Source organism: Siphateles boraxobius, unplaced genomic scaffold, assembly GCF_051911475.1.
Source record: "Siphateles boraxobius isolate OS27281-9 unplaced genomic scaffold, OSU_SipBor_1 29, whole genome shotgun sequence".
Lineage (NCBI taxonomy): Eukaryota > Metazoa > Chordata > Actinopteri > Cypriniformes > Leuciscidae > Siphateles > Siphateles boraxobius.
Window position 1 is genome coordinate 2,451,505 of NW_027508908.1, and position 18,496 is coordinate 2,470,000.

The window sequence follows — 18,496 nt, forward strand, 5'->3', positions numbered from 1 at the left end:
AATTAGAGTAGGCCTACTTCTTTATTGCACAATGCACATTTCTTAATATTAAGCCTAAAATGTGTTTTAATATCACTATTATCAAGGACAGTATGTTCCCTGTATAATATCAGTCTTTAAATACAAGATATTTAGTGTTCCTAAAGTATACTTGTTGCAATAGTTCAATTTTAGCCGAATCAAATACACGTACGTACATTATATCTTTAGTTGGGCCTTTTCCTTTCCAGAAAACTAAAGTGCATCAAGTACAAAATGATTTATTACAATTTAGCAATTTAGCAGACCAAAAGTACAATTGCAGGGTATTGATATTATAAATATGTACACTTATTTATAGTATACTTAGCATAAAATAAATGTATTTCAAATAGATTTTGGTACATCTTTTTTACAAGGGTGTCCTCAGTATACAAGAATTTATTTAAATATTAAACCTCAAATATGGTTATACCTTTGCACAGCACGTGTGTGTGTGTGTGTGTGTGTGTGTGTGTGTGTGTGTGTGTGTGTGTGTGTGTGTGTGTGTGTGTGTGTGTGTGTGTGTGTGTGTGTGTGTGTGTGTGTGTGTGTGTGTGTGTGTGACTGAGGTGATTGTGATTTGCTAAGTTTTAAGTCACCAGAGACCAGATGAAGTAACAGACTGTCTCCGCTGAGTGTGTGGCCTGAAGGACAGGTGTTGCTCACTGACTGACCTCTTCATCTTCACTGCCTATGTAGGAAAGTTGCCTACATGCCATAAAAATACCCGAGATAACATTTCACTATCTCTCTTATGCAGTAAGAGCTGTGATCTTTGACCTGTTCTTTTCTTATCCGCAAATAAAACAAGCTCTCTAACTCTCATCGATTTAACAGTACTTAATGGATTTGTAACTGCTTAGGAAAGTCATAAAAGCAATTTGAGGAAAAGGGGTGGGACTCGGAGGGGCGTGGACCGCACCAAAAACGGGTGGGAGATGAATGGGTAACCCTAGTCACCCGAAGCTGCACGACTGCGGGACTCCAAGTCAAAGAAGTCATATCAGTCCAACAAAAAGAACACGTCAATTATAATTCGTTATGTTACTTCTCTGGATAAAACATGATCGCGCAAATATGATGTGCATTTGATTTAGTGACTTTGAGGCGTGAGTAGAAATCTCACTAAATGTTAAATCTTGCATCCAAAAGTCACTATTTTACATTTAATACGGCATGATTCCTCCGTTTAACGTGTTATGTCTTGCGAAGCAAAGACACTCATGGGATGTTGGACAACGAGTTTCGACTTCGGACACCTGAAAGCGCATTCCAAGGTGTCCGTGTTCTTTACCATGATCCTTATATTCACCTATGTATTCTACTGTCTCACTGGATACTGCGATTCCATGCCGAGTCCACTGTACGTGCATCAGAGTTTCAAAAGCAAACTTTTCCCAAAGGAAGGGAAAAAACTCCAGCCGGACGCGCACGGGAACGGCTCCGTCGTGCGCGAACTCCTCGATCAGGACGCGATAGACGTGGAAGATGAGAAGCGGCAGCGAGCTTTAGGCTATGATACTTACAGCAATCTTTCTGTGTCAAACAACTTTGGGACTAAAGAGTTTCCTCAGGCGATTATCATCGGCGTGAAAAAGGGGGGAACGCGCGCGCTTCTGGAGTTCCTGCGCGTCCATCCTGACGTGCGAGCAGTGGGCGCAGAGCCGCACTTCTTTGACAGGTTTTATGAGAAGGGTCTTCAGTGGTACAGGTAGGTCGATATAATAGTGTAAATTAGCCTATATGTTCGCTTTAACTATAGGGCTATATAGAAATGATCAAAACACCTAACCGTGTAAACTTCATTAGCTATGCAGCCATGAAAGATATCACGCGCTTGTTGTTTGCATGGACACTTAAGGCACACGTGCAACATTGAATGCAATAGGATGTAGGCTACACCAGAGTAGTGCCATTTTTCTTAAAGAAATATAGCACAAGCAAACCTGTTTGTAGATCTATGCAAGTGTCTAATACAGTGACCCTAAGTGTGTGAACGCCACTCCTACCATTAACTGAAAAATATGATTTGATTGTTTGTTTATTTATCCAGCATGTAACAACTCTCCGTATCAACCACCCTCCACTAGCAACTGCATAGCAACGTGCTAACAACCACTCCTTAGAAACCAATGCCCTGGCAACCACCCGCACTCGTGCTCGAAGTGGGAGACGCAAGAAAAAACACCCGATCACAAATAATAGTCTTATATCTATCTGTATAATCACTCCCTATGATTTTAATTCATGGAGACTGCAATTTTCTTTATCCAAGTTACCCACTTAAAATGTTAAGAGTGGTAATTAAGTGAGCCACCAGATGTTTTATCTCACAGTATAGCCCAATTTTATAACAGACATTGTAATTTATCTAGACTGAAATGCGGCACATAAAGTTTCTGTCGTAAAGTCTTCAAGCAGAAATCATTGGTTTAATTAACTCCCTTAAAAGAGTTTTCACACTGAGACTTCTTTCAAAACTGCATGTTTAGACTGTCCGTCAAGCAGTTATACGTGTATGATCACTGATCAGCAATTGATTCTTCCTCTCTATTTGAATGTCACTTGGTTCATTAATATCACCTGTCAATAATCGTCCCGAGTCATGTCTCATCGGCAGGACATTCAGCCCTCTGTCAATATAATGTCTGTGGATTGACTGTCTCTCTCATCTGTCTCTCATCTCATCCAATCTGAAATCAGACACATGGGAATGATTTCTTAAACATGTCTATTAAGAAATACTTTGGCCTAAAATGAAAATCTGTCATTATTTACTCACTTTCCAAACTCGTATGCTGTTATTTTTTTCATAGAACCTGACTGGGTTTGGAATGACATGAGGGTGAGTAAATGATGATAGAGTTTTTATTATGGAGTTAATCATCACGGACGGTTTATGATGCATTTCCTCTCTGCTGAAGACAGCTATAGCCTGTGAAGCGACTTTGAGGGTCAGTTTGATGATTTCTCTGTCTTTCACGCACTTGCACACACATTTGTTCCAGCGTGTGGTGACAGCTATTGTAAACAAAGTACCCATGTATGGGTTTTTTGTAATGTATAATTCAATATCAGCCTTGTCAACACCACTGGTATTCTGTGTGTGTGCAGATGTGTAATGACAGCTGAGCTATTGTGCATGCCAGCTGGAAGCCCTACATGGAGGTGTGTGTGTGTGTGTGTGGGTGCGTGCGTGCGCGCGCGTGTGTGTGTGTGTGTGTGTGTGTGTGTGTGTGTGTGTGTGTGTGTGTGTGTGTGTGTGTGTGTGTGTGTGTGTGTGTGAGACCAGGTGCTCATATACTTTACTCATTAAAAGGTCATGACTGTTGCCCATGTGAAATATTGTACATTGTACAAATATTGTATACATTATAAACAGGTTAGTCAAACATTTTATTTTAATCATTTATTTTATCATTTTGTTTTAATTTACATTGTTACTTTAATAGTAGGCTAATCTACAACAGTGAAAAATGTAGAAATACTTTTTTTACTATATTTTTGTATTCATATTTAAAAATATACTTGAATATATGTATTATTTATTAATTATTATAGGCTAAGTAACAAATATTAATTTGTGTATATGCAAATGACATAACATTTAATTATATAATATTTATATTAATAAATGTAATAATGATAATTATGAATTAATAACAAATTATAATATTAAATAAACTACAATATATAATTTATAAAATAATTATAATAATTGCATCATTTAATAAAGAATTGTAATTTAGTTCTATAAACTGAAGATCATACAAATCTTCTGAAAGCTGAAATCTTTTTTTATGCAATTTCTTTTCTCATGAATTGCTAATGTGTTCTGATTAACATGTCCATCCATTACATGTTCTTTAATTCTGTGTATTAATCCATAAAAAAATCTTCCTCCCCCACCTGACACTGGTAGCACCTTTTCATGACTCCATAAATCACTGTGTGGAATTAAAGTCTCCTCCCGATCAATGATGAATGCAGACGTGCTGATTATCGATTCTTCCTTAACCAACTGTATTGCACTTAGGCATAGAGACAGTTAATTAACCTGCGCATATTCAATCTTGCTGACAAACTGCTGCTGCCTTTTCAGCTCTTGAGATTCTTTATGATGCTCCAAGGTGCTTGGCCATAAAGGTTTATGATAAGACCTGTGTTTTAGGAGAATAGATATAGGTTTTATCTCCTGTCTTGTGAGTGCTGTGTAACAGAAGGCTCTTATATAGCCTTGTATAATATACAGGTCCTTCTCAAAAAATGAGCATATTGTGATAAAGTTCATTATTTTCCATAATGTAATGATAAAAATTTAACTTTCATGTATTTTAGATTCATTGCACGCCAACTGAAATATTTCAGGTCTTTTATAGTTTTAATACTGATGAGTTTGTCATACAGCTAATGAAAACCCAAAATTCCTATCTCAAAAAATTAGCATATCATGAAAAGGTTCTCTAAAAGAGCTATTAACCTAATCATCTGAATCAACTAATTAACTCTAAACACCTGCAAAAGATTCCTGAGGCTTTTTAAAACTTGCCTGTTTCATTACTCAAAACCGCAATCATGGGTAAGACTGCCGACCTGACTGCTGTCCAGAAGGCCATCATTGACACCCTCAAGCAAGAGGGTAAGACACAGAAAGAAACTGCGGCGTGGCATGGAGGCAATCAGCCTGTGGCACTGCTGAGGTGTTATGGAGGCCCATGATGCTTCGATAGCGGCCTTAAGCTCATCCAGAGTGTTGGGTCTTGCGTCTCTCAACTTTCTCTTCACAATATCCCACAGATTCTCTATGGGGTTCAGGTCAGGAGAGTTGGCAGGCCAATTGAGCACAGTAATACCATGGTCAGTAAACCATTTACCAGTGGTTTTGGCACTGTGAGCAGGTGCCAGGTCGTGCTGAAAAATGAAATCTTCATCTCCATAAAGCTTTTCAGCAGATGGAAGCATGAAGTGCTCCAAAATCTCCTGATAGCTAGCTGCATTGACCCTGCCCTTGATAAAACACAGTGGACCAACACCAGCAGCTGACATGGCACCCCAGACCATCACTGACTGTGGGTACTCCAGTGCTGCTGCTTATCTGTAGCCCAGGTCAGGCATTTCTGCCGCTGTTTCTGGTTCAAAAGTGGCTTGACCTGGGGAATGCGGCACCTGTAGCCCATTTCCTGCACACGCCTGTGCACGGTGGCTCTGGATGTTTCTACTCCAGACTCAGTCCACTGCTTCCGCAGGTCCCCCAAGGTCTGGAATCGGTCCTTCTCCACAATCTTCCTCAGGGTCCGGTCACCTCTTCTCGTTGTGTAGCGTTTTTTGCCACACTTTTTCCTTCCCACAGACTTCCCACTGAGGTGCCTTGATACAGCACTCTGGGAACAGCCTATTTGTGCAGAAATTTCTTTCTGTCTTACCCTCTTGCTTGAGGGTGTCAATGATGGCCTTCTGGACAGCAGTCAGGTCGTCAGTCTTACCCATGATTGCGGTTTTGAGTAATGAAACAGGCTGGGAGTTTTTAAAAGCCTCAGGAATCTTTTGCAGGTGTTTAGAGTTAATTAGTTGATTCAGATGATTAGGTTAATAGCTTGTTTAGAGAACCTTTTCATGATATGCTAATTTTTTGAGATAGGAATTTTGGGTTTTCATGAGCTGTATGCCAAAATCATCAGTATTAAAACAATAAAAGACCTGAAATATTTCAGTTGGTGTGCAATGAATCTAAAATATATGAACGTTTAATTTGTATCATTACATTATGGAAAAAAATGAACTTTATCACAATATGCACATTTTTTGAGAAGGACCTGTATATATATATATATATATATATATATATATATATATATATATATATAATTATTTGTTTAATATATATATATATTTATTTATTTAATATATAAATATTTTATTTATAATTATAAAATAGTATTCATAAATATTTAATCTATACTTAAAATAGCTGCATTTACTTTGTTTATATATATATATATATATATATATATATATATATATATAGGCCCTATATATATATTATTTCATAATTTAGATATAAAGATTTGGATAATTTTTTTTTTTTTTGCAAATTACAGAAGAAATGGCTTAAAACCAAGTTGATATTTAGGCAGAATTCCAACAAACCGTCTTAGAAAAAGCATTAGCACTCAATCCATTCTACGCAAAAACCTAATAATTCTTCAGTTAATCTGTCACTGATGTTAAAGAATACATTTACATTTTGCATTACACATTCAATTTAGATATTAAAGCCATACATTTCATGATGTCAGAGTGCCGATTTGACAGGCTTGATTTCCCATATGACCCGGGTCTCTAACATTAAACTAGCCATTGATTGAACAGGGCTGAGGGTAGTGGTGTGGACTCAACCATCAGCGCTGCAGAACAGAGATAGATGAGTTATCTATATCCTCAGAGTCGTAATGACGAAGAACATTCAGGAAGCAACTGATGGAAACCATCATGTCCTAAAACAATTTGTTGCACCAAATGCAGGGTCTCTTGATAATAATTATAGAAGATCCGTTTATATGTGGCACTAAACAATCACAACAGATCTCAGATATAAAAAGAAATTGCTTGGAATTAAGGGAGGTCTAGACTTAAAAAAAAGTTTTTCTTTCCATTTCTTTCCATTCCACAAAAGGTTCATTATAGTGGGGAAAAAATGTTATTTAGATTATTAAAATGCTCTCCATTCTTCTTTATGAACTGTTTACTGAAAGGTTCTTTGTGAAACCCGCCCTCCAAATGTATTTAAGCCAATCCTGTCAGCAAATTTGAATATGCAAAATCATGACTGGTAGAGAGGGTTTCTGATTGGCTAGCTTAATTGACTATAGCGCCCGTTATTTTTGACTTTCTGCATGTCTTTAATAGACACACCAGGCTGAGTTGTAAGTCTGTGAGAAACGCGTTTAGCTTTGTTTTTTCGTGTGATTTATTTATTTATTCTTTTTTTTTATATAATGTGGTAAGCTGGATAATAATTTCCTAAGGAACAACTTGTACTGGTTAAGTTACAGTCTAGGCCAAGGGAAGGAAAGCTTTGTCTGGTCCTAAGTTGTTCACCAACCCACAACGGCATAGATATAGTTGTTTTTGATGCATGGCTTCTCAGCAGAAATGCCTCATCTTTTACTGCTGAAATACAGGCATGCTATAGAGAAAAGCCCATATTCCTTTTGAATTCTTCCAACAAGAAAAGTATGATTAATAAAAGTGGTTGAGGACATAATCCTACTAGAACCAAATGTGCAGCTGCAGTCGTTCTTCTGCTCAAAGTCCTGCGACTGACTGTTAAATCTGCACATACGCTGGGCTGTTAACCAAGCCAGGGATGTGGTTTCCTCCAGGCCGGTCTTAAAGCTTCATTATGCTTCTACACACTCCATATTGAGTCACTTAAAATTCTGTGTGGTGCATATTTGAACAGATTTCCATTGTACGATCGTTTTTTACTTTTATATTCCTTCATGTGTGCATTGAAACTTATATAGGAGCTACAGAGACGCTATCTGGTCACATATAAATTTACACCGGTTTTATAAATGTAGTTTTGCTCTTTGGATTTGGTTCAGTCAGCAGTTACACAATTGTCACAGAAATCATATTCACTGCACACACCACCATAGCATATAGTTCATTGAATATACACTGCGCCAGGTCTTTTTTCCCAGGGTCCTCCTGCCAAATTTATACTGTAGATTTATGTCAAGCGTTTGTGGGCATTTACTGGACGATTTCCAGAAACTGTGACACATCCTGAATCTCAGATGCATTAAGGATACAGTATTGCATTGTTTTTTTGTTGTTGTTTTTTACCTGCAAAACTGTGTCAATTTTTGAATCAGATTTCCAAAAACTCTGGCCAGTTTTGCTCTCCACCAGTAACATTAGATCAGACGGCAATTTAAAAAATTCAAAAAACATGAATTTAAAAACATTAAATGTAACATAAAACCCTAATGTACGTAACTGATTAGAAAAAAACTAAGAAAAACTATGAAGACGCATAGTTATTTCAACAAAAAATACGTCACGCAGGGAATTGTGGGAATGTCAATTTATGTTTTTTTCACTGAAAATTATAATTTTTTTCTTTTTCACTTCCAAAAACATTAAATGTAACAGTATTTTACTGTAAAATTACACTAAATGAAACAGTTTTTCACTGTAGCAGTTTTAAAGTATTTTACCGTTACAATCACGGTAATTTTTTTAAGCTTTGACCAGTTTTGCTGCCCACCAGTAACATTAAAAACATCCACTCTGTCCACCAGTAATCTGCAGTAGAGGACGTCTTCCTCCTCGTTGTTTCCGGTGACTGATCCTTAACACAACTTCAAACACTTAATATCTAAAAGATTTCAGCCAGTCTGTTTAGATAATTAGGAGCTTCGGAAGTAGATTTTAAAAGCAGGAAGAAAAGGAAGCACATCCTGCCAGGAGACTAATCAGGAGGATGTAGTTAGATTTGAGGGGACTTTTGAACAGGATGAAGATGTGTAAATGATAGTGTAAAGATGTGTAAAAGACCACTTCTATTATTGATTGCTATCAGGTTGTGAAGAGAGCTTCAATCAATATAACAATAATTGTTTACAAAACTAATCACCTACCCTATAGCTTTAACACTTTCAAACTAATACAATTATAAACTAAAACGATACAAATAAACTGAGATGGATAACATAATAGATTGAGGTATATACATAAAAATTTGATCATAGAGTTAAGGGTCAGGGAAAGTAGCAAAAAGATTTGTTTTAAGGTGGGTTTTGATATCGTGTAATGATGAAAGGTCGCGGATGTGTTGGGGCGGCGGTACAAAAAGCCCTTCCACCAAACGATGAAGTTTGTGCCTACGGATCGTCAACAGAGCGGTATCGGAAGATCTAAGTGTGCGAACTGGGGAGTAGGTGTGGATGAGATCAGAAATATAGTTAGGGGTAAGACCATGGAGTGCTTTAAATGTGTTAAGGAGTATGTATCTTGTACAAAAGCGAACAGGTAGCCAATGAAGTCTGAGTAATGTGGGAAGATTTTTTTGTGTATGTGAAGACCCTATAGCTTTGGAGTTCTGCACATCTTATTTATTGATGAATTGAGTAAGAGAATTGCAGTATTCAAGCCGTGAAATGATGAAAGCGTGAACTAGGGTCTCAGCATCGCTGATATTCAGAAATGGACATAAGCGTGTGATATTATGTTATATATATATATAAGATACTCTCTTAGAGGATATAGGATACTCTCTCAACCCTGGCAACATAGATAAAAATGATTCAAACAATAATTAATATGTGTACAGCTCTGGTTAGTTTAAAACCAGTGCTTAACCACCCTTGTATAAGGCTTTATGTCTTGTACTGCTTTATTTTCAGTTGGCAGCATCTTCCAGCGTTGGGAGAACTTTTGAGAAAAGCTCTTTATATTATATAATTATATGAGTCATTACTTAAAGTAGTTCACAAAAAAAATGTATGAGGGTTTTTGTTTTTGGGTTTGGCTGCTCGTACAGATGCCACTAGCTGATAAAGGTAGAATCGATAGGTATTTTAGAAGGAATTTAAGAAGAGGGAGTTGACAGTGTTTAAATAGATCTGCAGTTGTCTTTTTCTGCCTCTGTGTCTTCGGCTTTGGGTGTGTTCATCCTGATACTGCTTCACAGATAAACCCACGCAAACACACACTCTCAGCAGCTCCACTGATTTTCCCACATGATAGGAAGGGCAATTAGTTTCTCTTTCTCTTTCTCTCTTTCTTTCTTTCTTTCTCTCTCACACACACACACACACACACACATCGTATGTCACACACACACATCACATCACAGACACACACACACACACACACACACTGAACATTCTGATTTGCCGCTAATCTGTTTCCTGTTAATGCAGGAGCTCTCTCTCTCTCTCTCCCTCTCTCTCTCTCTCTCTCTCTCTCTCTCTCTCTTTCGAGGATGTGAGCGTTTAAACCTTGGCTTCTCCTTTGACCTGTGGCTTTCCTGCGATGCCACACACAGAGTGAAAACCTGATGTTTCAGCGCCCGCTGAGTGTTTCTAGGCTTATTTTATTGCTCTGATGTTGCTCTTTCAGAGCTTAATGGAGAGCTCAGTTTTGACTTGATTAAGTACCAACGCTGTTTCAGATGCAGCATTCCTTTGAAGAAAAGCTCAGATCATTTGTTCTTGAGTTCATGTTAAAATCGTTGTCAGTAATGACATAGAAAGTCTAAAGGAAAGGATCAGATCACTAGGATCTGTTCTCAGGAGATAAAACTAAGAAATCTCTATTTAATGTAACTGATGTCTAAAAGAAACAATTGAGACGTTTAAGAGGACTCCTCTGTCATTTCTCTTCCCTAAGGGCTTGTTTATGTCTCGTGCTTTCTGTCCGTTTGCATGTTCGTGCAGTTTAACTTGGTATTTCCAGCTGACATTTAATTGCTTCCCACAGTTTCTAGAAGCTTCCATTTGCTGTGTAATGACAAGCCTGTGTCCTCAATGCTCTCAATGAGAAGGTCCTGCCGTCCTCGTGCACTTAACTGAGCGCTGCAATTACATTGCAACTCATTGTATTTTGTATATTATGGGCTTTTTTGAGTTTGACTTGCTTCCCAAAAGTTAAGATAACTTCTTTTAATTTGTTCAATCCAAAAATATTGGACAAAAGATCCGTACTGGTTTCAGGCCCATGGTTAGCCCTTAATAGGAAGCAACTTCCTCCCAGAGACTCATTGCTGCCAGATGTGGCAGAGATCCTACGGGAACATCCCGGGTCACTGCTGCCAGACACAGGGTGGTGTTCAGTCTGGATGTTTTCCTCTGATAATGGGAGAAAGGTCATATCCGATAGGTTCATGTAAATGAGGGAGAGAAAATCCCACTCTGTTATGACGTGTATAATGCAAACAGCCCAGAGGAAGAGGTAGAATAGGAAGAGCTTGTCGTGTAATCAGGCATGACTTACCGCTCTTTGTTTATTGTCTCTTTTTTATAGTTCAACATGTTTTTGGTTCAAAAATGTATTTGAATATTTTGAAAAGTAACCCACAGAAACCTAAACCAAACAGTGGTGGTCAGTCAGTATATTTGTCTGGTGTCCAATATGAAACCATGTTCTTTTGTTAATCTTTTTCAGGAATATTTTGAGCCTTTACAACTAAACAGTTTCTTATCATGTGCTGTAAGTGATGCAGATTTCTCATGGGAGTGGCAATAAATAAATACAATTGAAAATCTATCTATCTATCTATCTATCTATCTATCGCGATGATGCTCAGTGACTAGAGACTCTTATTTTGTAAAATGACTCCTATTCTGTTAATCATTAACAGAAAAAGAGTCCTTTTCATGGACTCTTCATGTTCAGAATGAAAAGTTTATGTAGACTATTCGTGTTCTCATACATAAACTTTTCATTCTGAACATCATAACACATTATCTCTTTTGTGCAAATTTGAACAGCAATTATCACAGGTATGTGTGTGTCACTGATTGTGAATTGTTTAGGGTTGTTCCTGTCCTCACCACACCCTTTTTTTAATTTAAAATTGACGAGTTGTTAATTTCACTATGTTGATTTATGTATTCTGTTGTGTTACAGTAAGAAGTCAAACAAGACAGGTAACCATGTTAAATGTTAATTGTATTCAATTAACCACTTACATAATATAAATAGAACTGGAACATTTTCCCATCCCAAACAGACAAAGCCCGTTCACAGTGTCTGCCACCATTTTTGAAGATCTCATTCTCGCTGATAGGAGGCACAGTTAATTGTTCTCACGTATGAGGGGGAGATTGATGTTCTGTTTGATTCTTAGTTTAACATTGTTAAACATTAATAATTTGTTTAATTTGTTTTGTTTTCCCAATGTTGATACATTTTTATATTATTATAACAGTTTATCTCTTTGTACTGTTAAATCAAATTTTTTTGTCTTTCTTAAATTTCTTTATTACCTTTAATTTTTTAATGGTTTAGTCCAAATAGGAGGGGCTTGGCCTTTTTAAGAGGGCCTCTCAGAGCTGTTCGGAAGCTCGTAGAGTGAGTTGGTTAATAGTTCTCGCTCTGTTTTGGGTCAATTTATTGACATGTCCAAAGGTTTCCATATAACTTTGAACAGTTTATTTTATTTTTGATTGTTTTGTATTTTTTTTATTTTCACTCTAAATACCATTTGCACTCTATTGGAAAACCTTTTTTTTTCACTTATTGAAATAAACACTGAACTTTTTATGTCATCATCACATCACTTCATTTTTAACGCCTCCATTTGCCAGTACATTTAGATTCTATCTATCGTTCTGTCTGTCTGATCAATTTAGTTTGTTGTAAGGATGTTTAGATGTTATGGAAAAAAATTTTACAATGTAGTTTTCTTAAAAATTGTAATGCTTATTTTATAATCAAATGAACACCAAACAAATTGAGTTTGTTGATACTTTTAGAGCACATTTTTGCACCAGGCCACCCGCAGCCGTGCCTTCTTTACTATTAAACAGAAATAAATTGTTGCCAGGTTCTGAGCTGATAAGCTCACATGTACTCCCACATTCCCGGCCCAGATGCTAACCACTAACGCTGCGCTAGGTGTGATCAAAACAAACGGCATGGATGCTAGCCGCTTCATCACCCTGACCACCGCATAGGTAGCGGCAGCTGCTGCGAAGCCACCCGATAAAGAACAAAACACACGAGCTCACAACTGGCGAGAGATCAAAGGTTGTCAGAGGTCGAGTTAGCTGCGTTTGCAAACCTGGACAAAATGGGGGCTTTATCTTGCTATGCTTCTTTGGATTTGGAGATCAAATGGATGGACCAGAGTGTGTGGGCCATTGGCGTGAATTTAGAAAAGCCCAAACTATTCGCTGATTACCAGCTTGCTCTCCCCAACGTAAACGATGTTGACAAGATGTCAACAGACACGGCCAGTGCCATTATGGCTTCCATTAGCTTGATTACTCTGAATTAAACAAGCACTTAGCTGTGTGTACATAGCCAAACAGTGCTTGCACTTTAAATGCAAGGTGAGAATGACAACATTGATATTAACCATGACATTGTGAATCCAAATTAAAAGGTTTGCATGCTTGCAATGCATCAAGATCACATCTCTAAAAGCTGGCACTGGGAACATGCATCATGTAAACATACCTGAAACACTTTCAAAGAAATTCTGCGTGATTGGAATAGGTACATTTCAGTTATTGTATGGCTTCAGAAGTTGCATGGCCTAATATTATGGTGCTTTTTTATGGTTTTGTCTTTTAAATTCTTTTATAGTCTCTTTTGTCCTATTGTGACGTATATCTGAATGAAAAGGCTTTTCGAACAAGAAAAAATGTAGGGTGGGACTTGATTTTGTCCATGGGGAATTGATTTGATGGTTGTGGTTTGCTATTGGTCGATCTCATGTGAGTGACAGGTAGCTCCGCCCTCATGCCAGTAAACGCATCATCAGAGAAGAGAAAAGATGTTGCTGCGAGAGGGAGGGGAATTTATTTTGATTAAATGTTACATGGACGGGAAGTTTTTAAAGGAAATTCAGATGTGCGCAGATAAATCATTTATAATAAATACCACAATATTCCATTAAAGATGGTGACTTTAACAGACTAAAAATTTACAACAATCGCCGCATGAAGAGTCTATAAAGATTCCCCTTAACCCTCTGGGGTCCTTCATTTCAGGGTCACACTCAGGGTCTTCGGGACCAAATGGTCCGGAAGGGTTTGATTCATATTTATTAAAAGAAAATCATATTTTGTTTTTTTTACTTGTTTTTTATAATATTTTTTCTTTTCTTTTTTGGTGTTTTGAGATAATTTAAGATTTATAATTAATATTTATGCAATAAATATGACCCGTTTTCCCCCCATTTTCCCCCCATTGAATATAATAGAAAATAAAAAAATAAAAAAACATTTTTTTTATTTTTTTTAAAGCTGTATTTCATTTTAGAGTCAAGCCTAGACCTCATAAAGGCAATTTTTGAAATTAGATGGATGCCATCTGGTGGACAAACTGAGCATTTTAAAAATGCAAAACACATATGTAATCTGAATTTATTCATTTTTTTATGTATAAAAGTGTGTTTGTGTGTGTGTGTGTGTGTGTGTGTGTGTGTGTGTGTGTGTGTGTGTGTGTGTGTGTGTGTGTGTGTGTGTGTGTGTGTGTGTGTGTGTGTGTGTGTGTGTGTGTGTGTGTGTATGTGTCTGTTTTGCACTCTTGATGTTTTATAGATTCACCCCTTCACTGTTGTGTGCTTTTTTTCTGGATCGTGGCTGATTTGTAGATTGTACGCACAAAAAAACTCTGTATTGTCACATTTTTGCCAATTTCCCATTCATTTCCTATGGCGGGACCATTTGGACCCGAAGGCCCTGAGTGTGACCATTTTTTTTACAACCACTTAGACTATTCAAATCCTGTCCCCAATTTTTGGGGGTGTTCATATACCAAGTACCAACAAAGTCACCAAATTTCGGACCATTCCGATGAAGCTATGATTTTACACATTTTTTTATTTAAATTCTTCGGGACCATTCGGTCCGAAGAACCCCTAAATAATAACATCAATCTTTGAATGATATCAGAGTGGATAAACAGAGACAACATTTTGTGATTTTTGGTGAACTGTTCCTTTAAAAGTATTGCAGGTCAAGTAATATGGCAAATCCAATTTCTCAATGTTGTCCTTCACAGTCATCAGGCCACTGGCACTAAATAACTCTGATTCTTGTGGTAAAGATCTCGAAGAGGAATATGATTCTTATTAGAGTTCAGTATTAGCCTTATGGCAATGAGATGATGGCCAGACTCAGAGACAGAGAGAGAGAGAGAGAGAGAGAGAGAGAGAGAGAGAGAGAGAGAGAGAGAGAGAGAGAGAGAGAGAGAGAGAGAGAGAGAGAGAGAGAGAGAGAGAGAGAGAGAGAGATTTCCAAACGTCATCCCAGACCAATGAAGAGTTAATCTACTACATATGTTCTCTATGGAAATAGTGAGAGTTAGTGTAGAGACTTTTCCATTTGATGCTGGAGCTATTGGACATTCATCGAGGAGATTAACTGAACCTTATAATCAACAAGAACCATAATATATTTATACTTAGTTATATTTATTTATTTATAAAAATGTATTTATAAATTATATATTTTATATTGGTACTTATTACCATCTTAGAATAAATAATTATTAATTTTTTTATAATATATTATACATAATTGTATTTTATATAGGCTACATGCATAATGCATATGATTTTTGCCAGATTTGGTGTAGAAACAATTTCAGTCACAAATTGCTAGAAAATTTCACATTTAATTACAAAGAAATGGCAACTAGCATAAATTTTGAAGTAATATTTTTGGAGCAATAAATCTTGTTTTATTTACAACTTTACATCCATTCCACTTTGTGGTAAAGGCTAACTTTTAAACTAGGTTTTCGCAAAAATCATCAAATCAGCACGCAATGTGCTCAGGCGTTCTGGGGACAAAACCCATCAGGAAATGACTGCTAAGAGCTGTTATGGTTTCGTCTTTTTTTTTTCTTTTATAGCAACTCACCAACTCCCTTCTCGTTCATTCCACTAGGCTAGTTTTTAATAAAGTCAACTTTAATGTTTGTTTAACAACACTTTGCATTACTCAGACTGAGTAATTGTACAGTTACCTCATCAGAGAAGTGCTTGTTTTATGTTTGATAATAAAAGGAACATCTTTCATCATAATGAACTGAAATGGTGGCAATTATCACGTCTCCAGAGTCACTTTTAATAAAGTTTTTCATTTTGCAGAATTGCTTAAAATTGCAGTTCAATATTTAGTTTGGACGACATAGGTGAAGCTACACATAGTTTCTGTCCCAAAACCTAGTGAGTTGCCTACTTAGACGACATTTATGTGCACTCCAAATGCAAATGCTGTTCTGAAAGCCAGCATAATTATAATTTTGGCCAGATTCTAATGCAGCATCCCTAAAGGCACAGTTCTTTCAAACATTTAAATTCTGTCATCATTTTTTTCATGCTCATGTCATTTCAAATCAAACATGTATGAATTGTTCAAGGTAACTTAGTTTGTGTGACACAAAAAAAAAAGAAAAGTATGTCGTACAGGTTTGTAAAAACACGAGGATGAGTAAATAATGACAAAAAAGAAAAGACAATAAGACAAACCCATAATGCATACATATATTTTTATTCTTGTGCCTTATTTGAGTGTAGCTTATCAACATGCTTAAGTCAATTTTAGCAGCCTTGGTTCTCGAAGCATTTTCCCATCATTTTTTTCATTCATTCATTTATTTTCATTGTCTGGTTGGTTGGTGGGTGGAGGTTTATTTCCCGGAATAATGTTTTTAAACACGATTATTATAAGTTGAAATAATGTAGGCTGATGGCTTCTAAATAAGCATATACCATCGTTTAACAACCTTGTAGCTGTCTTTAACGGTTTATAAGTAATGGTTAAAAATCAATTCCCCTATGGTGAAAATGAATGGGATTTTTACTTCTGGAACCCATTTGTACATTTCACATACTATGGCAACTTTGGCCCGTCGTCAAAGAACGTTTGTGTAAGTTGGGTATTTTTTTGGAGAAAAAAAAACATGGTATGGATCAATATCAACGCCATATAGATATAATAATGTTTGATTGAATCCTCAGGAGCTGAAGCTTGATTACATTTCCGACACATGCTCAAAGTGTTTGACCAATTACCACAGACTGGGCAGCTGACCAATCAGAGCAGACTATGTTTTTTCAGAGAGACTGGCTTTAAAGAGACAGTAACTTAAACAATGTATGCAGCAATGTATAAGAAAAATCATGTAAATGTATTGTAACATACCACACAAATAAAGTTATAAACTTGTAAATGAGCATTATACAAGCACTTTAAAACTCTAATGCATATTGGCAAGATGTAGAACAATTTAGAAACCACAGACTCCTAATAAGAGTGACCTCCAATATGACCGATTTTCACTTTCTCTTTCTGTAGGAACCTAATGCCTCGTACTTTAGATGGCCAGATCACTATGGAGAAGACACCCAGCTACTTCATCACACTTGAAGCCCCTTCCCGAGTTTTCTCTATGAGCCGCAGCACCAAACTCATCGTGGTGGTCCGTGACCCGGTGACCCGGGCCGTGTCAGACTACACACAAACTCTGACCAAAAACCCCGGCTTGCCATCTTTCCAGGACCTGGTATTTAAGAACTCCACCACGGGTCTGATCGACACGTCCTGGAGCGCCGTGAGGATCGGCATCTACTCCAAACACCTGGAGAACTGGCTTAGGTATTTCCCGCTCGCGCAGCTTCTATTCGTGAGCGGCGAGAAGCTGGTGACGGATCCGGCGGGAGAAATGGGCAGGGTGCAGGATTTTCTGGGACTCAAACGAGTGGTCACCAATAAGCACTTCTACTTTAACCAGACTAAAGGCTTCCCGTGCCTCAAAAAGCCGGAGGGAAGCAGCAGACCGCGATGCCTGGGGAAGACGAAAGGAAGACCGCATCCACACATCCCGCCGGAGGTGCTGCACAGACTCAGGGATTTCTACAGGCCTTTCAACATGAAGTTCTACCAGATGACTGGCCAGGACTTTGGCTGGGACTAAAAGATTTGCAGCCAGGAACCTTTTTGATAATACAGAAAGCTATGAAACTGTCTATTGATTTTCAGCACCTTCACAGTATGTGCAGCCAAAGCTCATGGTGCATATTGTGTGTTCTGGCCCAAAAAGACAATAGCCCCTTTCACACATACAGTCTTTAATGGTAAATTACTGGTAATGGTAACGGATGAAGACAACGGCATGGCGTTTAAAGATCACTTCCGATGACTGACATCACAGAATTTATTGGTATTGTGGAGCTGATGTGTGAATGGTCTCTTACCGGTAAAAAGCCAGAACGCCGTTGCTTGTATGAACAGCATATTTGTGTATTTACTGGTACAGTCATTCTGGCCATTTTACGGTAATTTACCAGGACTGCTGTGTGAATGGGGTTTATGAGCAGCAAAATCATTTTTGACCTCACAGTTGACCTCAAGTCACTTATATTTATATAGCCCCTAAATGGACATAGGAGGAAAATTTATATGCAAAATCTCTCTTTCGCAAAATGTTTGCGCTCCCCCGAGAAAAATTCCATTCTCAATACTTTCTTTATTTCTTTGTTTCTCGGCGAAACTCTTAACTTTTACAAGAGAACACAAAAGCATAGAAATATATTTTTTCCTCCCATTTCTTTTTTTTTTTCATTCACCAAGTCACTTTTAGGGGCTCTAATATAGCGCTTTATATAATACAGATTGTTTTAAAGCTGCTTCACGGTAACAGAATCAATGGTGCAAACTTCATCAAATATATAAATTCAAATTCTGATGTAAAGCATCTCTTCAAAGTGTTGATTCAGTTCAGT

General features: G+C 37.4%; 1 protein-coding gene across 1 annotated transcript in view; it reads left to right on the forward strand.

Moving 5' to 3' along the window:
• Nucleotides 1-1,003: 1,003 nt before the first annotated feature.
• LOC143753551 (heparan sulfate glucosamine 3-O-sulfotransferase 6) overlaps nucleotides 1,004-18,496 on the forward strand; it is a 17,972-nt gene continuing 479 nt past the window's right edge. The window contains exons 1-2 of the mRNA XM_077245950.1: nucleotides 1,004-1,732; nucleotides 17,070-18,496. The exon at nucleotides 17,070-18,496 is cut by the window's right edge and continues 479 nt beyond it. Coding sequence (XP_077102065.1) covers nucleotides 1,221-1,732; nucleotides 17,070-17,688 — 1,131 coding nt within the window. The 5' untranslated portion in view covers nucleotides 1,004-1,220 and the 3' untranslated portion in view covers nucleotides 17,689-18,496. The remainder of the gene's footprint in view (nucleotides 1,733-17,069) is intronic.